Below are 25720 nucleotides of genomic sequence, written 5' to 3' on the forward strand. Positions count from 1 at the left end.
ATGTGAGAGATTAGAGAGATGTGCTTGTGCGAATGGGTGTGAATGGGTGAATGCACAAGTTGTGTAAAGCGCTTTGAGTGCTCAGATGAGTAGAAAAGCGCTATATAAGAACCAGTCCATTTACCATTTACCATTTACAAGTGGAAACAGATCAAAACACCAAGCACACATGCTACAAACTTTACCCGAGTCATTTAGACAGCCGTTAGCACATGATTCTCCTTATGAGGACCTGATATGTTTAATATGCTGCTGAGAATATACCCCAGAAGAAGCGTATAGTATAGCTTTTATTTTGGAAAGAGCCATTTCTCTGTAATAAACTCTCTTTTCCAAAGATGAGTGATTTCTCGATCACATAGATTTTTTTTATTATTATTATTTTGTTGTTTCAGCAACATTAAATTTAAAAACTGTACTTTTGAGTTAAAATATATGTTTATAATTTTAATAAATGACAAATTAAAAAGGCATGAACATTTTTTGTATTGAAAAAATATCGAACCGTGACACCAAAATATCGAACCGAACCGAACCGTGAATTTTGTGTATCGTTGCACCCCTAATAGATGGTGTAGGTTTACCTTGGTTCAGACCTTTGAATCTGTACATCGAGATATTTGATGGACCTGTATTTTCTCAATTGAAAACTGAAAGGCTCAGTGAAGTCCATGGCAGGACAACACTTATCAAATCAGAACTACTAGTGAATCTACCACCATCGTAATGCAGTTAAAGATTAAGCAGGCTCTATGCCATTAGCCATTTGTGAAGTCTCCATTTTAAGATTTGCGCATTATTATGTCATCTTGTAAGTGCTATATTTGGATGATGAGGCAAAAGGCTAAGTTATCCAGTAAAGCTAGCAAGTTTGATTAGCAAGGTGCTTTCAAGACTTTGTGGGAGGATTGCAAAAATACAAATATTTGTTAATTAGTGATAAATGAACAGAATTCTAATAATGAACTCACCAAATCTTTTGCACAGATTTCTGGACAGGCTCTTTGTACAGTTAATCCATTTTAATTAGCCCGGTTGGCAAGCAATGCAACCATGTCCCTAATAATACGTAACTTTAAGCCTTAATAAAAACTAACATTAGTGAGTTGTGCAGTGGTTTGCATTGTCATCTCACACCAGGAAGATCCTGGGTTCGAATCCACCAGCCAACTGAGGATCTTCTTCGTGAAGTTTGTGTGTGTGCAAGGGTTCCCTCTGGGTACTCCGGTTTCCTCCCACTGTCCAAATACAAGCAGTTAGTTGGGTTAGGTTAACTAAATTGGCGATTCTAAATTGGCCATAGGTCTCTGTGCTAGCCCTTTGATTTACCGGTGAATTGTCAAGGGTGTACCCATGAGAGCTGACTCCAGCTCCTCCTTCCACTGAATTGGATAAGCAAGAAAATATTTGGATGAAGTTATAAAAAGGTCAGTTGTAATTTTTTCTACAGAAACCATAGCCAGCTTTTCTTCCATGCTGTAAACATCTTTAGAAACAACAACGTACACGTAACATATTGGCATAGTCAACAACATACTCATAACGTATACGTTAATGTCAACAACACACACTTACGCATAACGTACACCTAAATTCAACAATGTACCCGTTTATAGTGTTGATCATTATAGTAAGATACATTAATGAAAAAAGAATAGCTAAAAAACTTTTTACATACCTCCTGCTCAACAGTTATTAACATTTAGCTCTGCACAACATGCAACATCACCATGCTAAATGCTAACAAATAAATTCATCTTAAATGTTAATTAATGGTTAGCACCATCTTTGTTTCTCATATTAGCGTGCTCGCATTTCCTAATTTGCAACATGTAGGGTACAGATTTAAAAATAAAAATATAATATGTTTGATAGTAGTTGAGCATAAATTAAATAGCTGGACAACTTTAAATTGTTAATGCTTTTAGATAATCCTCTGGGGCACTCCAGCGTGTATTCCATAAAATAACCGCCCACGCTTAAACAGCTGAATAAAAACAGATTTCCATGAAACACGTGAAACTGTATTCAAGAAATGAAACAATAAATATGACCCTCAAGTTGGTGCTAGCGTAAATGTCTCTGGGTGTCATATAGTTTCGCAATAAATGTAATCACTATTTTTAAATATGACACTCACCCTACTTACAATAAACTGAAGCACCTGTAATAATTATTCGGAAACTTGCACAAGTAAACAGAGCCTGTGAGGGCAATTTAAATGTAAACATTAAAAGGCTGTTGCTAAATGGAAATGTCGCTTCTGTTTGCCCTGATGTCTGATCAAAAACAAACAATAGACATCTGCAATATTTCGCTGTCCTATCACCAACCTCCATCCTATGAGGAAAAAGGTCAACAGAAGAGCTCCAAATGGGATGGTGATCCCAAAATAACAATCCCAACAAACGCCCCCCCTCTCTTAAACACAATCACACAATCAAAACCCTACTGCCTTTCCTTCATTGTTTAATTTCTGCTGGCTATCTTAGATATCTCTGCGGCTGTTCTTATCTTTGACCTTCAGCTTGTTGCTTTGTCGTCACCCCCTTACATGCGCACCCTCCACCCACCTACCTGCTCCCACCCCCACGCCAGTGTGCTGCGACCTTCAGAGGGGTGTCATTACTCCCTGACCCATTTGACGATCCCCTCATGTGGAATGTGCATATGCCGAATCGCTGTGGATCTGCACAGTATGGGGTGAGGTGAAGTACTTACAGAAATATGACTTGACACGCTTTATCAAATGGGGAAAGATGAAGACGAAACAGCTGCTGGTGCTGTCGTAAGCAATCTGGCCGTGATTGAATAAAAGTGTCAGGAAAAGGGCTGCTTGATGGTCTTTTGTTCTCCCCCATCCAGCTTGATGTTAGTTTGAGCTGTCAGGAGGGAATCACAGCTGGGTGATTTATCAATACTTGGAGTGACCTTGTAGCCACACTGCTATGCGTGTGTGAGTGTTTGTGCAAAGGCTCGTATCTGTGTGTGGCTCTTCCAGATTAAAAAAGACACAAAGTGGAATATTTTCAAAATAGTTGGCACACATAGACAAAGACTTGGCTTGACTTGGAACAAAATTCTCTCTTCTCTTAAACATAGTAAGTGGATTGTTCTGCCAACACGATAAGGGTATTTTTCTCGACATCAGAGCACTCAAAGCAGCACCGGGAAATGTTTGGGAGAAGTGTGTCTCTTTTAACTAACTTTCACAATTTTTTTTTTTCTAAAATCGCTTTACTATTTTTTTCCCCCTGACCTGTCCACACGAGCTCTTCTCCTCACTACTTTCTTTGAGATGTACTTGGACAGCCTGTTTTCACAGCAGCCACTGACTGTCTCTGTTGTGATTAAGCAGATGTTTTATTGCAGACTGGAACAGTCATTACTGCCATAAACCCATCTGTGGAATTGCTTTTTATGCAAATTTACAAAGCATCTGCATAAATAAAGTTCTAATTAATACCTTTCTGCAAACCTCTGCGCTCTTTGATTCCTAAGTGTTCTTAATTGTGTACAAGCAGGTAGAAAGTACAAATCAATGCTCACAACATGAGAAGATTTTGTTCTTCATTTACATTGTGTGTGTGTGTGTGGGTGGGGGTGATTATTTAATTTATTTATTTAGGTAATTCAGATGATAGAGGTAAGAGCAAATAACTAATGACTGTCGCTATAATTGGCAATAGTTTGCAGACTTATAGATTTTTGAAAACACGCTGCTCAGCTGTTAGTTAAACATAAAGCGTGCATTCATACACAATTATATTTTTGATAACCCAACATGGTTAATTATTGACAAATTGTTAATTAAGAGCGAGCTGTAAGCAATTTCAATCAGGGATAACATTTATGTAAAGTTGCATTGAGTAGCGTTTTTAGCTCCTGTTGTAGGTTACAAGGGAAATAAAACAAAATCTGCTGCTACCGGTTGATTGGGAACTACTGAAGAGTAAAGTTTCCCTGAGAACATTAAGGCTGCTTTATAGATCCCTTTGTTGTGAGGGTGCCAATGGAAGCTCATTAATTTCCCCAGGTTTTTAATGGGGAGTGTTGAACATGTGGCAAGAGTTGTCTTGGTGGGACTCTTATGGCTTGCACTTATGCTGCTGGAAGGAAGCTATTTGTTAATTGTAACAGTGTCCTTTGCTAAGTAATCGAGCCCATTTTATTGTACAACCCAATTTACTTAAGCTGTGTTGACAATTTGTCATTCAATTCATATCAGTCACTTCTCTTCTTTCATGCCCTGTTTTGCAACTTATTAGCCGTGATTTTATTTGCACCTGCAAACATTACCCTATCCTTGTCATCTCATCTCTGCCCAGTACATATCACCTTTAAAACTAACCTTGTGCAACTCCACCTTGGGTTTGGGTATGGACGTTCTATAATAATAAAGCATAATAAAGCACAGTAAATAGAAAAGGTACAAAGGCATTTAGATTAAACCCCCCAGTATCTCTGAAATCACAAGAAGAAAGGAAGTGTTGTGGATGAAGAAGGACTTTGTTTAATGATTAAAGGCGGCATCTGAGGCATGAGCGAGAAGGAGGAGGAGCTGTCAGCGAGGTCAGGAGACAAATGACAAATGGCTTTGGAAAAAAAACATGTTGGGATAGAGGCAAGGTCCTCAGCTTCAACTTTAACTTTTATTTTGAAGTGATTAAAGAACAGCACTGTTTTAAAGCAAAAGGACTTTCCCACTTGCATGTTAAAGTGTGTAAAGTAAAGCCTGTGTGCTAACCTTCAGCCAAATGCATCAAAACTCACTGTATGACATTTCATCATTCAGCCACTGACAATCCTAAACACATGGCCAAAGCAACCAAAGTGCCCCACACAGACAATTTATTTCTTTTTTCTTTTATTCATGAGAATAAATGTTGTGTAACCGTGTAACTATGCTGTGATCCATGTTTGATATTTACTAATGCTAGCACAAACAGTACTAAACATTTGAAATGGGGTATAAATACCAAATTAGAGACTATAGAAGTTGAAGCTTTTGTACAGAAGTCGGTATCATTTACATAATTAACATGCAGCCTGGGAGCCAGATCAACACGGCCCACTGGGTGGCTTGGCAAAGTTTGAAAATTTGGAACAAAATGCTTCACATCTGTAGTTTTTTCAATAAAATATGTCAGCCTGGTGACGCCTTTATACACAAGAGTGAAAATGTATTGTCAAAAGGGAAATTAAATGTCATCATCGTGACAGCTGGCTTCAAAGTCATAAAGAGTAAAATGCTATTGTTGTTTAGGTCCAAGAACTCTGGAGGTGTTGTACTTTTGCAGAGCCGTTGTAAATTATAATCCACATACCATAAGAGACACAGCACCGAAGCACCTCAGTGTGTTCTTCAGTCTGTTATGTGCAATAAATAAATGTGAACACTTTTAGAATGTGCTTGTTCTTCTTTAAACTTAGATTTAAGCTTAAAATAAATCCGTGACACACACAAACACAAAAGTGATAGAGGGAAAGCTTTCTTTGACAATGCAGTGCCAGTTTCTTGCACAGCAAAAAATACAAACATACGCTGTGCTACTCTGTTTCTCTCATCAGCTAGTGAGATCTAGCAACTTTTAGCATAATGAATTTAGCAGGGATGCCTTCTCTACACAGCCCATCAGTCCTACCATCTAGGAGATTAAATTATGTCTGTAAGCATTAAAGCTTTGATGCTGTATTTGGGCCGCATGCATGCATCCATTTGCAAAATTCTATATAACAAAATTAAAAACATGGACACCTATGGAAAATGGCTTGGCACTAGCACTTAAACCCAACCACTCCAAACAGTCTGCTGACTAATGCATTTCTAATCATTTCTGTGATCAATGTTAGCTACTGTGCAATAAGATTAATCAGCCATATGCAAAGCTAGGATCACCTTGAACAAGGCACGACGAAAGAGAGGAGAAAAAAAGGAGATAAAAGGGCTGAAAGAAAGTGTCCTGCTGTTATGTATGATAAGCACACCGTACAGAAATAAAGCGCACCTGCATTATTCACGTTTTCCATGGCGTTGGTTGTGTGTGTGTGTGTTTCATCGGCATTACACCATTGTGCTTCCCTCAGCTGTGCTTTGGCATCTGTGCATGGCCATCTCACTGCTGAATAGCTGCCTGATTATTCCAAATCTAAGGGAATATTCAAACAAGGCCGATAATGCATTCTTCCATATGATTCTCCAGAGCTGGGACAGCTGTTCAGCAGCTTTCAGTGCCATGTTCAGAAAGGGACAGATTTCTCTGCTCAATTAATAGGCCCCCATTAAAAATCCAGGAAGAAGTTTGACAAATGAAGCAGAGACTGAGTTTGTCTTAGAAAGATAGCTACAAAATAACTATCTCGCATAACTGATAAATAGCATACACTTTGAGCGAAATGATTGGAAAATTAATGTTTAACTTACAAATCAATGGCTGTGCGGAATCACTGTGGCCAGACGAGGCTGACGGATTGAAATTTGCCTGTGGAAGCACACAAAGCCTGCACTATACAGAGAGGAGTGTCGTTTACATTTCTAGACAATAACTGTCAGTAACTTTGTCACTGTGCAGTCATCGAAATTAAACAGATTACAACCAGGTCAATTTCACGAAGCGGTCGTGATAAAAAGCAACATGATAAAACTTTAATGACAAGAAGTGGTCGGCTGTACCCAGACAGGAGGAATTACTGGAGATCACTGTCTCTTTGTTCACTTCACTTTGGCCACACGGTGATATGAGAACGCAGAGCGGTGCTGCTGCTGCTGTGCCGCCGCCACTGCCTCGTAACGTTTCAACTGGCAGATGAATTCTTTCAGTCTGGCTTCGCCCTCTCCCTTTCTCCCTCACTCTCCCAAGAACAACGAGGAGGTTGTCTGTCCAAGGGCACACCTGTAAGGTGCAGACCCACGACAGGCTTACCTCAGTGGCCTCTCCTGCTGTACTCAAAAGGCAATTATTCCTCTCAGAAGATAGAGCACTGTCAACTTCAAACAGAGGACATTCTTTAGGCAGATTAGGCGAAAATTATGTTTTATTATTTGGGCCCTGAAGAATGAATTGGACTCTATTTGGCCGTCTTTGTGGTGAAATCTAAGACAGTTTAAATGGCAGAGGTATGTTTGGAGTCAAGGTAATACTCTGGTGTCTTTATGAAAGGGCAGCAGAGAGGATCAGATTAGAAGCTGAACAGCGAGAGTCTTTCAGTGCGGCTGTGCTATCATCTCTGTCTTCTTGTCCGTGCCTGTAGAGAGGTTAAATTAAATGGCTGTAATAAATGTTTTGGTCTTGCTGATGTGGTATGGCTGGCTATCAAACAGAAACACTGTGGAGAAATGGCATGGTGGAAGATCAGAGAGAGGAACAAATGGAGGGTGGGAGAACTATGTCAGCACATTACCAACATTAGAAACGGACTTGTTTTCACTTAAACCTCAATTATAATGGTGGCTCCAGAAACAATTATATTGATGAATGCTTTCTTAGTTACTGTAATTAAATTATTCCATTTAATTAACGAATTATATTGAATTTCTCCCTAGAGGACGGCATTAGCCTCATCTGCTGTTTTACAAACAGGAGTACTCTAATGTTGTGTGCTATGGAAATGATTACTAATGCCTAATGAAACTGTGTCAGATCAGATAAATGCTGTGCACAGTCAACAAGCCGAGCTTGTAACACAGCCAAACTTGAGACAAAACAATAAAGCCAAAGAAAAAATTATTGATTGTATTTTTTCAAGGGCAGGCTTTGTAAAGCTGACATCAAATGAATTATAATGCAGAGTGCCTGCTTCATGTTTTAAAGACTATATAGAAAGTCAAAGAGAATTTGCATTAAGCAGGTTTTAAAAACATAATTGTCCTTGCATCAGTTCAGTCAAGCTTTTAATTTACAATGAAAATATCCAGTGATTTAAAATTAACTTTACGTGTCTAGTTAAAAAAAAACACCCAGATTAAAGAAAGAAAGAAAGAAAAGGTCTTGCTTTAAAAAATTAGTAGCACTAAATTAAAGTGTGGATTTACTGCATGAAATGTCAACCCACTGCCCATTACACTCGTGTGTGTGTGTGTGTGTGTGGGGTGGGGGGGTGGGGGGGGTGGGGGTGGGGGGGTGATTATACACTATATAAAACTACGTAGAAAGCACACAAACTCTGATGGTTCTGCAGTACAAAGCTACACTATGTAAATGCACAAATGAGGAAAAAAGATATCCAACTGCAGCTGACCATTGCCCTCTGGTGGGTGTGAAAAGCACCTGCTTGAAGATTACTAAATATAGAGGGTAACTTAGATTTGTTTGTATTTCTTGTGTTGCAAATTTCACAAGAGCTCAGATTATTCAAGACAAGAAACGAGCACAAAAAAAAGGAATTTATACCAGTTACACAAAAACAAACCAGCTAATTTATTTCTTATTAAGTTGTTTCGTTTCAAAGGAAGAAAAAAGAAAGAAAGCATGAAAACGTTAATCCAACAGTAGTAATGTGATGCATGTGTTTATTGTCCGATCCCATTTTGGCTTGGCCATATTAGTCCATGTGAAAGGAGACAGGAGTTGTGATGCTGTAAGCACATACCGCGCATTCTCTGTCCTCCGCTGTGCAGTTGTTGGCCATATTGTGAGGTTTTAATACGAGGGATATGGCGGAGGGCTCGGCTCACATTCACTGTACAGGAAGAGCCAAGAATGACAGTTGCTCCTCTTGCAGCTGAGACATCCATGGATTTATATTGCACTTTTAAAGGTCAGCTCATGACAGGCAATCAGTCAGCTCCCAATTGGATGATCAGCAGTCATTTGAATATGTTTCTAAAAAACTTTTCTCATTATTAAAAAATCTGAAATTGCAAGAATTTTCTTGGGGGTGACTCATCCTGATGTAGGTAAGAGTTTAAAAGCCACCCTTAATATTATGATCACACCATCTTATAAAATATACGTAGAACAAAATCTTTGATAATGGTTATCTTAAAATGCAAAAGGTAAGATGATTTCTTAAAAGAAAAAAAAGACTTAGAGTTAAGAGAAAGCCATAAGATGAAAAAGCAGAGGCAATTTAGAAAACCATAAAGACTTTAAAAGAAATCTTCAGTCATCTCTAATAATTGTGAAATAAAGTGCAAGAGTCAATATGACTTTTGTGTAATATTAAATAAAATTGCTGCATACATTAGAAACATGTTTTCCTCGTATATTTTGGCTTTCAAATATGACCATATGTAACCCGAGCGATTCTCATATTTAAAACATGTTCAGTCAAGCCTGCAATGGGTGTAGTTACAACATTTTAATAAGAGGACATGAACTGCCTGAAGGTGAAAGTGGATGGGAGTGGCAATAAATGTCACATTAAAAGAAATCCTTACACACACTGAGGTTTCATATATATATATATATATATATATATATATATATATATATATATATATATATATATATATATATATATATATATATATATATATATATATATATATATATATGTGAATACACAGTGTATTATGGGGGGGTCGACAAGTCAATTCTGTTTTGTTAAGCTGAGTTATAAAGCTGCTGTCACTCTGATCTCGAGTGGGCTGAAAGCTGGAATCTCCTTTATTTCTGGGCCAAATCCAAGAAAATACAGTAAAGAACAAAAGCAAGTTCCTCCAGGGTCACATTTCTAAGTCTTTAGAGTGCAAAATGAATACAGGACTGGAAGTTTAGCAGGGATTGCCGCAGGACGAAGTTCAAACACCTGCAGGTTAAAGTTCAGTACAGTTAATCGGTGCTAAAACGCACAATGGCGTACGCTGCATTTGATTGAAATGCTGAGCTATTTTGATGGAAACATGCGTAGCCTGTATATGCGCGCAGGCTTCGTCGCTGGCTCAGGAATGTTGGCATCAAGTATGCAGTCCTGACAGACAGCTGCACTGCAGTGGCGTTTTTAACATGCCACACCAGAACACAAGCCTGCAGGATCCTCTGTCTCTGAACAAAATCAGAGAGTGCGTGAAGAAATTAGAGCGAAACTACTGGCGAAGCGAGACGCAGAGAACTCACCAGTTTGAATCTATCTGTGGGGATGTTAGAGTTAAAAAGATTGCTGAATTTCCTTCTAAATTTGGGAGAGAAAAGAAAACCATGTGTATAATAAAATATTTCCCCTCAAAAGTCTGTGTCCAGTTTGAAAAACTTGCAGCTCTTATAAAAGCGTAAGAAGCAAAGCATTCTTTTTAAGCATGACCCTGCGGGGTTCTGCACCGACTCCATCAACGAGTCACTGACTCACTTTACTCTAATGTCTGCGAACTGCGCCTGCAAACCGCTCCTTCATGCTCACAAACACTTGACACCTTATGCTCTCGCAAGTGACTCTTTAATCACTAATCCCCAAGAGTTTTGGCGTTATTTCCACCCTCTGCCATTTCACCCCATCACACAACCACAGTATTCATTACACTAGGTGTATCACGATCGGCTGGTTGCCCTGTTTATTTTGTACATGTTCAGCCCCGCCCTGCAGACGCGCTGATATCACGCAGTTGCGTAATTTGACAAGCCAGCGCAAAATAGGGAGAATGAGCCTTTGACAGCTGCCGTTTTCCTGCTACAGATTTCTTCGAAACAAAAGAACACTTATGCTGCATTCATTCGCTAAAGATTTCGGATAGTTGCCCAGAATCTCTGCTTGCATGGCCGCTGCCGTGAGGAATAATAATGTTTGGGTTGCTCCGCGGCAGGACGCGCAGTTCCTCCAGAAAACCTCCGCACCATTGACATCCGACGGTCTTAGAGGTGAAGATCATGGACAAGTGCTCTGTAACACGAGGGATGCCATCCCGGGAACTTCCTCCTTCCACGATTACAATTTGGTAGGAGCTCGTATTATTATTATTATTTTCTTTCCCCGTCTGCATCTCAGCATCACGGGCTTTACTGGTGTCAGCAGGTTTAACGCAGGATTACTGTGTGTTGCTGATCAAAGCAAAAAAAAGAAAGAAAAAAAGCCTGTTTTTATTTAAAGATGTGACCCACGATACTGAAGGAAGGCCCGTGTAATTACAGCTAAATCCTAGGCTTTTAACCTCTGCATCGATGCTGCTATTTACTAACTGTTAAGAGGGGGAATTGCAAACAGGACATGGCTGGGATGTGACGCGTTGCTCCCGCTCCTGAAACAACTCCTGAGGAAGATGCATTGCCGTGCAGAGCAACTGCATGTTCTAATTTCAGCCATGTATTCTGAAACAGCTTACCCTGGAGTGTTTTAGAAGGGCGTCTGCTGCTTGTAGGGAGGGGGTGGTGGAGGCGTCTTTGATGTGGATGGGTGCACACGAGTAGGCCCCAGCATGCATCCCCAGATTCATTTACGTCAGTTACTTTTGTTATTGTCAGACTTCTAGTACCTTAAATGGGCAATAATGGGAAGTTCTGAATGGCTCTGATTTTTCCTTAACTCTTGCCACAATTAATATTTCTCCAAGTCCAAAGAAATAATGATATAAACAGATGAGTGCATGATGAGTGCTGACCTTGATAAATCTGAATGAAAAATGTCCTAAAACTAAGCAATTAGTGAGCTTGAATCAATTGCACAACACTTGTATTTCCTATTCTGCTGTCTTTACATCCACAGTAACAATCTTGCTACGACTCACCTGATCATTTTCCTCTGTTTTGCCTCTCCCAGGGTAAATCCGAGATGGACAGCTATTTGTGTTCACAACCACAGGATGTAGTAAATTCCAAAATGATGTGCAGAGACAGCACCATGGCTCTAGAGCCACCTTTCACCGAGGACTTTGCCTCCCCTTACAGCGTCAGCATGAGTTTGCTACTTCCCGATGTCACATATCTGCACCCAGGCCTTTGCAGGACTGTCAGACAGATCAAAACGGAGCCAACAAACTCTCTGATGCATCCCGCGTGCCAGGGGAACAGAGTATCGCCAGCAGTCCCTGAATACCCAGGGTTTTTTTGCGCAGCTGACACTGCAAGTGGTAACTTCGTCATCAAGCAGGAAGTGCCAGATTTCCAGGACGTTCCCCTATTTCAGCTTTTGAACTCTGATTTGGAACAGCTCGTTCACAGCTCGCAGGTGAACCCCATCCCCATAGCCCCGTTAAGCATTCCCACTGGGAATGTTCATGCTGGCCCAGTCCCGAATTCTACGAAACCTGCGAGCAGCTTGCAGAACGAATGTTTTTCATTTAATCGACGCGTGGGCCATCAGCCAGGATCAACCTATCTGCCACCTTCTCCGCCAAACTCTGAGCCTTCAAGTCCAGACAGGGGCAAAGGAGTCCTTCACAACCTCTCCCCACCTCCATCCTACGAAGCCAGCATCGCCTCAAAGTTAAATTTTGAGACCCACAATTCCATTGATCTTGGACAGACACCCAGCATAGCTCCAATCCAAAACCAAGATCAAATTTCCACGTCTGGATTCATCCAAAGTTCGGGTTCTGGACCAGTACAGCGTTCAAGCCTGACACCAGTTCAAACAACGTCGGGTATTGGCCCGCTGTCCCCGGTATTGGCTCAATCGGCTCCAGTTAAGTACAATCGTAGGAATAATCCTGATCTGGAGAGACGGCGGATTCACCACTGTGACGTCCCAGGTTAAGACTTCTGTTCGGTCTCCATAACAACAATAAACTTGAGTTTAAATTTTGTCAACATTAAAAAAGATATAAAATGCAAGTACTTAATGAGCTCTATCTGTTTGTTTTTACAGGCTGTCAGAAAGTATACACAAAGTCATCTCACTTAAAGGCTCATCTGCGGACGCACACAGGTAAAATGTTCTGAGTTGCACTTCTTATTTTTGGATGAAATTGGTGACGTTGCCAGGCAGAAAAATTGCACTTGGCTTGCAGATGCATTCTGTCTGCTGACAGACCTGGCCCACATCTCACTGCTGTCAAATCACATAAACCCGCAGCTCTCATAAAGAGAGCCGGGACGAAGACAGGACACGGTGTGATTTATGACTCACAGTTGTGGCTTAGTGTGAGTTTGCTTTTTTAATTGGATGAAGTAGTTTGGGTTTTTTTTTTTCTTGCATAACATTAAATATTGAAGGAATTCAAATATATTTAAATATATAATGACTGGCTACCTTTATTCTTCAACTTCTTCCCGATGAAGGTGAGAAGCCGTACCACTGTTCCTGGGAGGGATGTGAGTGGCGCTTCGCCCGCTCTGATGAGCTGACACGCCATTACAGGAAACACACCGGGGCAAAGCCTTTTCAGTGTGGAGTGTGTAACCGCTGTTTCTCCCGCTCTGACCACCTGGCCCTGCACATGAAGAGACACCAGAGCTAGAAACCTCTTCCTATAAAAACATCAATCTTCCTTTCCTGTTTTTTGTTTTGTATTTTTGGACAAAATACCATCATATGCATATCAGCAAATAAACATGTTAAAAACTGTGAAACTTATTTCACACACTCCAAAAGGGGCAGATAATCTTAGCAGTGCTGGCCCACAAATACAAATAATAATAATGTAAAAAAGATCAAATATTATGGTTGCCTTATTTTTTTTCCACACAAATGCCTCAGTTTAGGGGATATTTGCATAGGTATTAGTAAAAACAAAAGCAAAAAAAAAAACCATAATGTAATAACGTAACTATAATGTATCTTTTTTAAGATTTTATTTTAATTCTACACAAAAACATTTTGAAATCTAAATTTTATATTTAGGTGTTTTCATTGTACACATCATGTCACCCATGTGTCGTAGGGGCATTTATTTAGTATGCTGCAAACTGCTACACTGTAAGTGCAGATATCTATGTATGCTATTAGCCGGAGGGAGGAGGATGTTGTTGCAGCTAGTAGGTCAACGGGTTGGTTGTGCATTTGTGTAATATAGAAAGCAAAAGCACTTAAGTTAAAGTTGCAGGAAAGCAAGTTGCAGAGTTTTCTGAAGCGGTAGCAGGAAGAATAAACATCGAGGGGGTGATGGGCATTGTTTGTGAGCCATGTGGTGATTGCATTGCTTACAGCATGAGGACACTTGGTATGAGATATTAAGCGTTGAATGACCAGCACGGTGAATGATCTTTATCTGTGCTCTGACACTGTAACATACGCATGGTCATTACAGAGAGGGTTGTCTTTTTTTTTTCTACGTGCAGCAGATGAATCCAAATGTTGCATCTTGATTTTACGATTTCTGTGAACACTTTTCACTACTGTGGTGTTTAACTTTCAGCGAAATCTCATTTTATATTAAGAATACGAAGTGCTGAAACAATTTACAATATCTTTGGGAACATTTATTTTCTCTCTCCTGTTCGTTGTCATCGTGGAGAAATCAAAACATTGACTGGAATTTCTTTTGGGTGACACTTAATGTTTTCAGTGTGAACATCTATAAAAGTTGATGGTTTTTTTGACTTCTCTCCAAATATCAAACACCTTTTTGAAAGTGCCTTTAACTGCTTAGTTGTTGTTGTTTTTTTGAATGAATGAATGAATGAAAAACGAAGCTGCCCCTGCCTGTTAAAACCATCCACTATGTTCCTCTTAATTTCCACAATGTAACATTAAATGAAATCTCTATTACCTGACCAAATTTGAATATGGCTTAGCAAAAACAAATTTTAAAGTTTCTGTTATTTAAGATGTATATATTTTGTATCTGCTGTTTTAAAATAAAAAAAAAAGAACCATGTATTTCTTTTGGATTGTATTACAGTTTAAAAGTTTCCTTTTTTAAAATAAATTAGGTTTGTTTATTTTTGTTTTACAAAGTACTAAAAGGATTAGATTACGCCGCTACAGTCGACGCTGTTACGAGTTTATCCAGCCAAGAAAGAAGCGCAGTGAATTATTGCAATACTGTTGAATAAATAAATATGCACAAAGGTCAGAAGTTTGTGTCAAAGCTGAAACATTAACATGTAGCCTAAACTGATCAAATGTCCAATGGAGCTGTGTGTCCCTCACGGTGCAAATAAAGATGTTTTGTGTTGAATATTAACTTTTGAAATGTCTGATAATTTATTCACAACATTTAAAAGGTTTACTCTAGCCATATGTCTCCATGCTAAATCTTGAGAAAACGTTGGCTAATGCTAATCTTTTGTTGCTTGCAGAGCGGGAATATTGCACGTTATTATATAATTTTACACCACAGCTTTTGCTTTCAGTGAACCTTGCTGGTATTGAATAAGAAATAGCACAAAAACAGGCATGGCGATGTTGATCGGTTTTTGCTTTAGAAATTATGCTTTTTATGCAAAATAGGAGGGAAAAAATTAAAGGTGGCTCATTGACACCATTATTTTTTAAGTTACAAGCTGAAAATACAGATTTTAGAAGGATTTAGAAAGTTTTAGAAGGATAATAAAAAGAACTCATGTAGCACCTTTGTAGTCTGTCTAACTTTCCCAAGGACACTTGCCAGTTGGAGGAGCCAGTTTTTCTGGAATTTGCTAATTAGTCCGGACCACACCCCGATTCAAGACTTTCCTTTTTAACAATCTGGTGTAATCGAAACAAAACAAGTCATTTTCTTGGTTTGCAACTCTTGGAAGGTGTCCCTGACATGAGTCATAGCAAAGCTTTTGCAAAAAGTACCAGGAGAACCTGTAAAAGCCACAGAAGGTGTCTGAGCTTGTCCTGGGTGCAGAGGAACTCCTGAACTCTTCTGAGGATTATTTACAAGTGTAAGTCCCCCCCAGCCCTCCTCCCAGTGCTTTATATTACTTATGGTACAGTAAAGCCCACATAACTCAGACTCTAGTGAGTGATAAATCATTCAGGTGAGATCCTGCACAGTAAAATGCTTAGTGGAGTGGGAATTGATTGTAATCATCTCAATCCGTTGCTGCCTGACAGAAACATTCATCCAGACCTCGTTATAATAGAGCAGAGGACAGGAAGTACAGGGTGCATTCTTTTAGCTGAAACCTTTTCTCAGAAAAGGCTTGTTTGAGAATACCAGGTCTTAAAATACTACTCTTTGTTGATACTACATAAGAACAACAAAGCAGTGTGATATTACACCGAGGTACACAACGTTTTAGTTGGACGATTCAAAATGTCTTTTTCCGCATCCAGTAGCGATCCGATGAACTTTGCGTACAGACCACTGTACTGTTGTTCAGCTACGTCTTCCCTAATAGCGAGATTAGTTTTCCGAATGCCAGCGAATGGGAGTTCTCGGATGTCTAAGTGACACCGAAACCACATTCCATCCATCTCAGTCATAGATAGCAACTGGCTCCGTCCCAGTCTGTTACATACAAAATGCAACTTTATTAACCTTCATGCCTCCATTCATATTAATATACATGTATATGTTTGAACTTATTTTAATTTCACAGCTCCATCCATATGAAAAATACAGAGAAAAAGGCAAAAACACTGACTGGATACTTAAACAACTCTCGGAGAAAAGGAAACAAAAAAAAGGAGAAAAAAAAAGAGTACATCTGTTGTTGAAGTTTTGAAAAATATCAGGATTAAAAATTTCTGTTACAGATGTGGAATTCCATGAGCAGAATCTCCCTTTTTGAAGCGATGTTGAGCAATATCACATTTTTCTTTACGGTAAGAATGAAAAGATCTGAATATATTTACACTACACTCACTTTACATAAATACAGGAACAACGATTACTGTACGTAATATCAGCAAACTTGAAACAAAGGCATTGGCTTCACTACCTAAATTTTCAAAACCAGGAAAATCAAAAGCAGATGTTATACAGAAAGTAAAATATATATTGAACTTACAGAAACCGCAAGATAAGTATTCATTAAGAGAGGTGTGACTGCTGGAATCCCAGCCACAGGATATTTTTTCCTTTCTTTTTTTTTTTTCTTTTTTCCTGTGAGTATGATTCCTCATCATCTTCCATGGAATCACTATGTTGAATTGATGTGTTGAAGCTGAAACACCAAGAGACCTTTGTAACTCGGTTTTGTTACCCTTAGAGGAAGTGACTTATTGCAAGCAAAGTAATAATGTGTGCTATAAACAGCCTGTGAAAGTGTTATGGGAAGATGCTGCATTGTACACAATGGTATAAGGCTCAGTGCGAAAAGAAAGTTCAACATTAGAGGTCCGACTTGCATAATGTTGTCTGTGCTTCTTGTTTTTTCCCCCAGAATTCGTGGTTTTCTCGTTTGAAATTTATTAATCCAAGCACGCGTGCTGAAATCGAAGCTCTGCACAGAGCAGCTGATATTACAAGTTTGTGATATGAGGCACTATTCATTATTATTATTGCATAACTTTGACCCTGGTTACCGTAACAAAATTATGCTTTAAAATATGAGGAAAGAGATGCTGAAGGGAAATACAATACACCCTGTCCTATGGAGACACCATCTTCAAGTCAAATTGAGATTTTCAGAAATTGGTGTATTAAGGCATGCAACGTCATATACTGAATACAGGAGTACATGTGTCGCTGATATGTGCTTGATCGGTAGAATTTCTTGTCGGGTATAGCAAAACAGCAACACAGGGAATTGTGTACCTTAATACTGTGTATAAATAATTGGTCGATTCTAGCAAACACTGGTTCAGCCTCGGGAACTGAAAAAAAAAATGATTTGATCATGAATGTGTTTAACCACAAACCAAAGAGAAAATAAAAAGCAATCTGTTCTATAACATCACATATGATCATTTACATGATGAATACCATTAGCCCCATTTCACTGTATATCAAATTAGATAAATTACAGTCTCTGAAAAAAGACTTTACATGTATAAATGTATTTCCTGCATCTACTAATCAAAAGCCCTATTTTTCCAATGTATGTACAGGCTGTAGAACTTTGTAATAAGTTTTATCTTCACTATCACATATATTACAACATTTCAAAATGTCCTTTGTACAGAAGAGAAAGATTTATATGCAAATGAAGACGTGCCCCTCAATCATAAAAACGCTCTAATACATTATAAGGATGATAAAATACGATGATGATTACTCGCTTATAAATTGACATCTGAAATAAAATCATTTGAATATTATACGAAACAAATAAACAAGGTGCTGATATGGTTTTGCCAAAATGCTAATACAATTGGGCATAATGTCGTGCACAAACAATACAGATAAATAATGACAACATGCGTTCTCCAACAAATCGAGAAGGGCGTCGCACGCTTCCGTGCGGAAATTGCTTCCTGGATTTGGCTGTTTTACTGAAAGTGAGAATGTGGAATCCAAGTTTGTGCATTAGCGTGCAAGTGTATGGATTTCAAGGTACCGTAATCGAAAAGGTTAACATTTTTCTTTTTTACTGGCCTAGGTCCAATAGATGCATTTGGCAGCATTATCGAATAACATTGGTTGGCCTGATATTTTATGTCCGAAGCTTTTACGTAGCATAAAGAGCGCTGGAAATACTTGCAAAAATGTCTGTTGTTAGGTCTATAAAAATATATTTTTAATTGAATTTCCTGATTAAGGTTAAGTGATGCTTTCCAATAAATATATCTCTGCCGGAAACTGCTTCTAAAAGGTACTCCTGCTGTGAATACAAACACACACACAGAAAAAAAGAACGGAAAAAAACAGTGTGCATGTATTTGTGTATGCATGTGTGCAATTCCTGCATTTTTCAGCTTTTTACATGACCAAATCTCAGGTAAATCAGATATAAATCATAACTTATATCTGGTCTGAGGCGATTTCAAGTGACTTTGTTTGTGTTTGAGACAAACGACAGGAATAGAAATAATACATGTGGAGACAATCACCAGCTGGGAGATATCAGATTAGAAACCAGTCAGTAACGGAGGGAGTTGTGGTACAGAGCGTGAGGAGGTGGCCAAGCTGGGAACTTCTCCTCGGATATTGACATCAGCAAACAGAACAAAGAGGAGGTTTAATGTTCCTTCTCATCACTTTGTTCAGAATGTATTGCTCTTCTGTATTGTACACCAGGTGCCACACTATCCCTGTAACACTTCAGCTGGTGTCAGTGTCATTTTATGGACAAGTGCTGCGGTGCTGTGCAAAACCACAACACAAATTCCTTTTTTTTCTGTTAAACCCAGCTGAAAAAAACGACAGAGGTGAATGACTTTTTTTTTTTTTTTTTAAATGAGAAATGTCAGGACACAGTAAAAGTCTGTAAGGTGCCTCTATTTTTTCACATACTGGAAATCTCCTCTGATTGTTCAGTTCACTGTACATGAGGGGTTGTATTTTCTGAGTCAAACATAAGCAATAAGCAGGCATTAAAAAAGAAGCAAAAACCCAATAAACAAAACATTTTTATACTGAAGTATATTTATCCTTTAAGATTGCACTTTACTGATTGCTAATCACAGCTGAAAATCCACCAGATTTTTTTTTTCCTTTTTCTAATAAATGCTTTGAAGAGGCTCAACATAAACATAAAGAACAGCACTGATGAGATTTGGAGTTGTCCGGCCATGTGAGTGGATCATCAATGGTGTGTGCTGGTGCGATGATATGCAAGTCCTATTTCCATTTATGAAAACAGGCATTGAATGGCTGAAAAAGTGGAGGTGCTGATGAGGTTGATCTTTTCGGGTTGTGGGCATTTGAGTCTATCTTGATTACAGTTTGCAGGCGATGAGAAAGGTGAAAGTCCGACCTTCTTTTAGCTTCTACAAGGGATGCCTCAGATCTAAGAGCAGAAGCCAGCAGGAAAATGAAACCACTTGTGATTAAATGGTGCCCCCTGCTGGTCACAAATCAGACTCACACAGGGGGGCGTGGTGAAAAAACACTACCTGTAACTTCAACTACATCCAAGTCCGTTCCCGTGATCCAGTCGAGGCCAAACTTCTTCCTGCTCACACAGGAAATCCATTCCTTACAACGGGGTCTTTCACATTATGAATGCTGGAAAAGCAGCCGTTTGGAACAATAATGAAAAGAAAGACACCCAAAAAAAAAAAGACACAGTTGCAATTGCATTATACTTTTTTTTTTGTCCAAATAAAGAGTTAATCTTAAAAATCAAAGTGAAACATTTACGAACAGTGCTGTAAAAGACAGTTCCCTATTATACTCCAAGCAAAGACAATAAAAGATCCTGCCGTCTCTTCATTCCAAACCAAAGAGGATCCAGAAGTGACCCTGTTTTGTGCTCCTCAAGCTCTGTGCACCTTCATCCATCAGTCTTCTCTGTCTCCGTCTTCTCTCCTTATGAAGGATGAGCGCATGTGTGCGTCTGTGTCTGTACGTGGGTGTGAGTGTGATAGTGTGTGTGTGTGTGTGTGTGTGTGTGTGTGTGCGCGTCCAGGCCGGCTGAAAACATTCACAGGGAGATCCCGCTCCCCCGGCTGTCTGTGTATGCATGTGAGTGTGTGTCTTTTCGTTGACCTCTCAATCTCTCTCTTCATCGCGCTCCGTCTGATTCACACCAGCATGTGTCTCCGTCGGTGCAGGGCCAAGTGGTCAGATCTGGAGAAGCTGCGGTCACAGTCTGCACACTTGAAGGGCTTCACCCCTGTGTGTTTCCTGTAATGCCTCGTCAGCTCATCAGAGCGGGCGAACTTCCAGGTGCAACCGTCCCAGGTACACTTGTATGGCTTTTCACCTGGAAAGGAAGTCAGAAAACACAGTCCATGTTCAGTCGCATTTCCGGCAAATTAATTTGGAAAATCTGCACTTGATGAGCGATAATCCATGAATTACCGCTAACCTAATGTCCACTTTGGTAGTGCACAAGTCGCACAAGTTTCAAGAATCTATATAAGTCACTAAAATGGTATGGATGTCTGATGAGATATTATAGAAAATATTTAAACACAAAAAGATTACGGGAACATATAAGTCACGCATCAGATTTCGACAGGGAAATATTCAATTTGAAAGTCTTCACTGAAAGACTGTGGAAGCACAAAATGATGCAACAGTGGTCAGCAAAAAACAAAATCTTCAATCCTTTAAAGCCTGGATTCAAAGTCAGAGCAAAAAACGAAACATGAATTTGATCAAGTGTTATCTTAATATTCTGAGCAGTCTATACTGTTGGACCTCAAACTGGCTTTAAAGTCTATATGATTTCCAGTGAATAAACAGCAAATTGCTGTATATTGGCTAAACAACTGACAACAACTGGCTATATTCTATAACAGGCCAAGAGCCAACACCTTTGCTGCCCATAAGTCAAAATTTAAATTTCAAATCTCAAAAAGTTGCCTTTCTAACTCAAACCTCTAAGAAAAATCACTCAAATTTTAGAAAATAACTAAATTTCCAAGTCATTAAATTGAAATTTGGAGAGAATAACCTCAAATTTTGACTTTAGATGGCAAAACGTGTCTTTTTTTTTCCATAGAAACCTTGTCAAATAAAAAAAGTCTAATTGTGGACTAAGGTCAGAGACCTTTTACAGGGAAAAGCATTTTCCATTATCCTAACAGCTTAATGTTCACTGCTTGTCAGCTAGTGCACTGGCTGAAAAGTCAGGCTTTGCAGCAGCCTGAGAGAAATGACTGATTTTATAACGTGAGGTGTCACAATCATCAAAGATCTACACGGTTGGGGTAATGAACACAACATGCTTATTTCATTTGCATAAATGGTCTCCATATGTGTATATGCACTTAATCATGATATGCCACAGTTTTATGATTTATAGAAATTTCTTTTACGACTCTACTGCGAGACCAATTCTTTAAATAATGCTTGACAATAAAAACAGTGTGCAGAGTAGTAACGTTCTTCTCAATGTGTGAACAGAATAATGTATAATTTCTTGTGTGGTGCTATAACGTTGTGCCAGGGAGCCATACAATTTACAATCAGTATACACCTTTTACTTGAAGCAGACTCTGAGGCTTGAAATGATTTAAGGAAGCTATAACTTCAGTGTCCATCCACAACAACGGGAGATCGTTTCAGTAGGAACGGCTGTAATTGTTTTAGCACTTTTCATGAAATAAATCGTGTTAAGGACAATTCAGCCTTCTTAAAAAGTAATTAAAATGTTCCAAGATGCCGTATGCTGTCTTGTCTTACTGCGTTCATGAGACAGATAAGAATAAGTTTAGCTGCTCAACGATTCAATTCAATTCAATTCAATTCACCTCACTTAAACAAATAGCATTTAACAGCATCAAAATAAAATAACAGCATTTCACAACAACTGTTCTCACACATAGATTTACCGACCTGTATGCGTCCTCCGGTGTGCTTTTAAATGCGAGCTTTTGGTGTACACCTTATTGCACCCCTCAAAGTCACATCTGTGGATTCTTCTCTTTTTGGAATCCGGTGACTCCGACCTCCGAGGACGCCGTATGCTGTCGATACTGAACGGGGACATGGAACTGCAAGGAGGACAAAAAGTAGCAACATATAACATTATTAGAGTCTGATGATGTCTTTGTCTTCTTCCGTGATAAAGAGCAGTTGTTGAACGTTTTGAAGAATAAGTCAGTCATTTTAATTAAAGTTTACAGTACATTTCAATTCAAAACCTGCTGAAGAATATTGCAGTGTTTATTTAACATGCATTATTGCAATATTTACCATTTGCAATAAAAGGTTCACGTTTTTGTTTTATGCAACCAAAAGAACATAAGACATAACCGTCATACCGGCTGTAACATCACTAGTTATTGTGTTAAAAGAGGAAAAGGTGTGTAGATAAAAGACAGACTGGTATTTACAGAGTGCTTTTGTGTGCTTAGTGAGAGCTCACTATGCATTTACACTGGAAGCACACAGTGCACAAAGACGTTCATACAGCACTTTGCTTTATGCGCTTGATCTAGAGCTCACAGTCACACACCAATAGATGTATCAGCACCAATTTGGGGTTCATCTTACCCAAAGACATTTCAACATGTCAGACTCTAGGAGTCAAACCACCAGTCTTCTGATTTGTGGATGATTTTGATGCCCTCAATAAGTACAACCATTTTATCTCTTTCTTGTAAAAAAGTAGTGCATTTCTAAACGGAATCAACATATATGTATTTTGAAATGCAAAAAAAGACAGTATACAGTGAATATTGAAAGATCGACAGATTGATGGTGGCAGAGCAGCAGCTTTGCCAGCAGGTGGCAGTGCAACTCTACTTAAGTACCTCTGAAAAAGTATGTAAGGTAAGAGGGCTGATATTCGTATGGTTCCAATACTATTGTTAAAGCAAAAGTGGTGAGATGAAGAAGTTTTTGTCTTTTTTAAAATCTCTGTGTTGTTGAGTCAGTTTAACAGCTTCTGAGTGATTTATGTACTCATTGCATTTTGGCATTTCCTCTCCAACAAGCAGTCAGTATCACCGTCTACTGTATTTGTCATTGTGAAGCAATGCTGCAAAGTGTGTGCCTGTGTCAGTGAGCATGTGTGTGCGGTTTCACATGCATGTCTGACTTGCCAGTGTTTGTGAGCGTAGTTGCAGAGTACAGTCATCATATCTTCAGTTAATCTGAATGTACTGTCATCTTTGTGTTCTGAAGGCAGCGCTGCACACAAGCACACAACCCAGAGAGAAATCCAGAAGGCAGCAAGAGGCGGTCAGAAGTTCATGCCTCGCCCATGATTTTTGACTGTGCAACAGTGAGCACCTTTTTACACAACACATGACTCGTGCACGCAGCCGGCAAACTGGCGAGAAAAACTGAGATACGATATTGAGCGAAAACAAGAACATCTCTGTTTTGTAAAGGGGGGAGGAGGGATATATTTAGGATATATTTAACAGGGTTCTCTGCTTATGCTGTGAGGCTTGGAAACAGGTAAAAGGGTGAAGTGGGTAAAATAACAGCAGAGTAGCGGGAGGAGGAACTGCTAAAATCATGTCAGAGGAACAGGGGCTGCCAGACAGGCCCTCCAGTGAACTGTCTCCACCGCACACAACCCACTTCCTGTCTCTCTGTCTTACACCAAAGCACAGTCAAATGCAGATACAGTATACACGCACAACAAAGATACACACATAGCTATACGCAGGCTATATAAATACACTGAAACAGAAGCGCACACATACATACAGATCACCTGTTACTTTTGGCTTACTGCCAATCTGAAGCTGTACAGGAAATGAGCACACGGGTCAGATATGAAGTGAACTCCATTTCCCCTCTCATTTCTCTCTCTCTCTCTCACACACTCTCTAAGCTCAGGGAATATCGCACTGTAACGTGATGACAAAACAAACGAAGAATTTTAGACGAAGAGTTAAACTCCTTTTCTTGATTGATGAGGTTCCCGCATCACATATAATCTAGATGAAAATTTAGAGGGCCGTTTAGAGTCAGAGGTGCTGTTGAGCTCTGTGTGTGTGTCTGCCCGGGAAAGTAAAGAGAAGAGCCAGTGGAAACACTCTGAGCTCAGACCATCGAGCAGATGAGGCGGATGTTTACATTCTGACTTCATCCATGAAGTGACTTCATGATTATGATATAATTTAGGAAGGTCTGAGTACAACAGCTTCTAAAACAAAGAACAAGCAACCATCATAAATTATTTCACCGACTACAACGCTGCTGCGTTTCAAGAGCTCAGTGACAGATTGGTTTAATCAGTAGTGGGAGTATTTATAGACGTTTTGTGCATCTGTAAAAAAAAAAAAAAATTAAAAAAAATGAAGTGAGAAATGTTCCAGTTCTCAAAGAAGAACGGCCATTGCTCACCACCGCTCACCAGTGACATAAAGGTAAACAGTGGAAAACTTCTAATCCTGCTTAAATGACATTTTAATGATTCAAGTGAGGAAATTGGGTCACAACAAAAAAGCCAGTGAGCAGAATTCAGTGCATAATTGAAAAATAGCCATAAAAGTTAAAGGCTTAAAGAGAACTGAATATGAAATCGTGGTGGCTGTAGCTCAGGAGGTAGAGCAGGTCACCTACTGATCGGAAGGTTGGTGGTTCGATCCTTGGCTCCTCCAGTCTGCATGTCAAGTATCCTTGGGCAAGATACTAACCCCAAGTTGCTCTCCGATGCGTCCATCGGAGTATGAATGTGTGTGAATGTAATTAGATAGCACTAAGTATAGATAAAGTGCTTGTGAGAATGTGTGTGATTGGGTGAATGTGGCATGTTGTATAGAGCGCTTTGAGTGCTCCGAGAGAGTAGAAAAGCGCTATATAAGAATCAGTCCATTTACCAAATACTGTGACAGAGTTATTACTAGACCTACTGATTTAAGCTCCTGCTACACACTCACAATGAATACACGTACAGTCATGCGATTTGCTTGATTATTACTATTATATAATATATGACTATTTAACCTAATAGATGTCAATTAAGAGCATTTAAGAAGAAAAAAAAGTGGCAGGAATTCGGTGCTTTTCAACGATAGCGTTGTAAACGCACAAGAAGTCTTCACTTTTACTACCTCATTATAGATGCATAAATTAATTTTGTCATTTTTAAAAATCTAATAATAATCCTAAATGCAAGAAAGCACACAAAATGTATCTCTTTCGATCTTTCATGCTTATAATGTAGTTCTTGTGTGACCGCGAATTGGTTCTATTTTCTCATTAGAGCCCAGAGGAAAACTCACTCTGCCTTGAACCCTAAGTCACCGCAGCATAATGCTTGTATGAATGTGTCTGTTTGTGTCTCCCGAAGTAGCAGAAAGAAATGGGAAGTACAGCTGAGAATAATTTCAAACAGAGCTAACCTCTGTTTTTTGTTCCTTTGTTTCCCCGTTTTTGGGGGTTTTTTCTCCCCTCATCATCCGCTGGGCTCTACCCGTACGACAGAAAGACGGGGAGCATGGGGAATGAGTGTGTGTC

At 39.3% G+C, this 25720-nt stretch overlaps 2 protein-coding genes across 4 annotated transcripts in view; one reads left to right on the forward strand and one right to left on the reverse strand.

Moving 5' to 3' along the window:
* Positions 1–10562: 10562 nt before the first annotated feature.
* Positions 10563–13617, forward strand: klf5b (Kruppel like factor 5b). Its single transcript, XM_006788163.3, has 4 exons — positions 10563–10870; positions 11689–12619; positions 12736–12795; positions 13149–13617. Exons 1-4 carry the CDS (start codon positions 10691–10693, stop codon positions 13325–13327), a joined length of 1350 nt encoding a protein of 449 aa, XP_006788226.1. The 5' UTR covers positions 10563–10690; the 3' UTR covers positions 13328–13617.
* A 2700-nt stretch (positions 13618–16317) lies between these two features.
* Positions 16318–25720, reverse strand: part of klf12b (Kruppel like factor 12b) — a 38124-nt gene continuing 28721 nt past the window's right edge. For all 3 annotated transcript variants that reach the window (XM_006788165.3, XM_006788164.3, XM_035906646.2), the window contains 2 exons: positions 22136–22293; positions 16318–20555 (listed from right to left, as the gene is read on the reverse strand). In XM_006788165.3, coding sequence (XP_006788228.1) covers positions 20374–20555; positions 22136–22293 — 340 coding nt within the window. In that variant the 3' untranslated portion in view covers positions 16318–20373. The remainder of the gene's footprint in view (positions 20556–22135; positions 22294–25720) is intronic.

Source organism: Neolamprologus brichardi, chromosome 16 (assembly GCF_056152115.1).
Source record: "Neolamprologus brichardi isolate AB-2024 chromosome 16, ASM5615211v1, whole genome shotgun sequence".
Taxonomy (NCBI): domain Eukaryota; kingdom Metazoa; phylum Chordata; class Actinopteri; order Cichliformes; family Cichlidae; genus Neolamprologus; species Neolamprologus brichardi.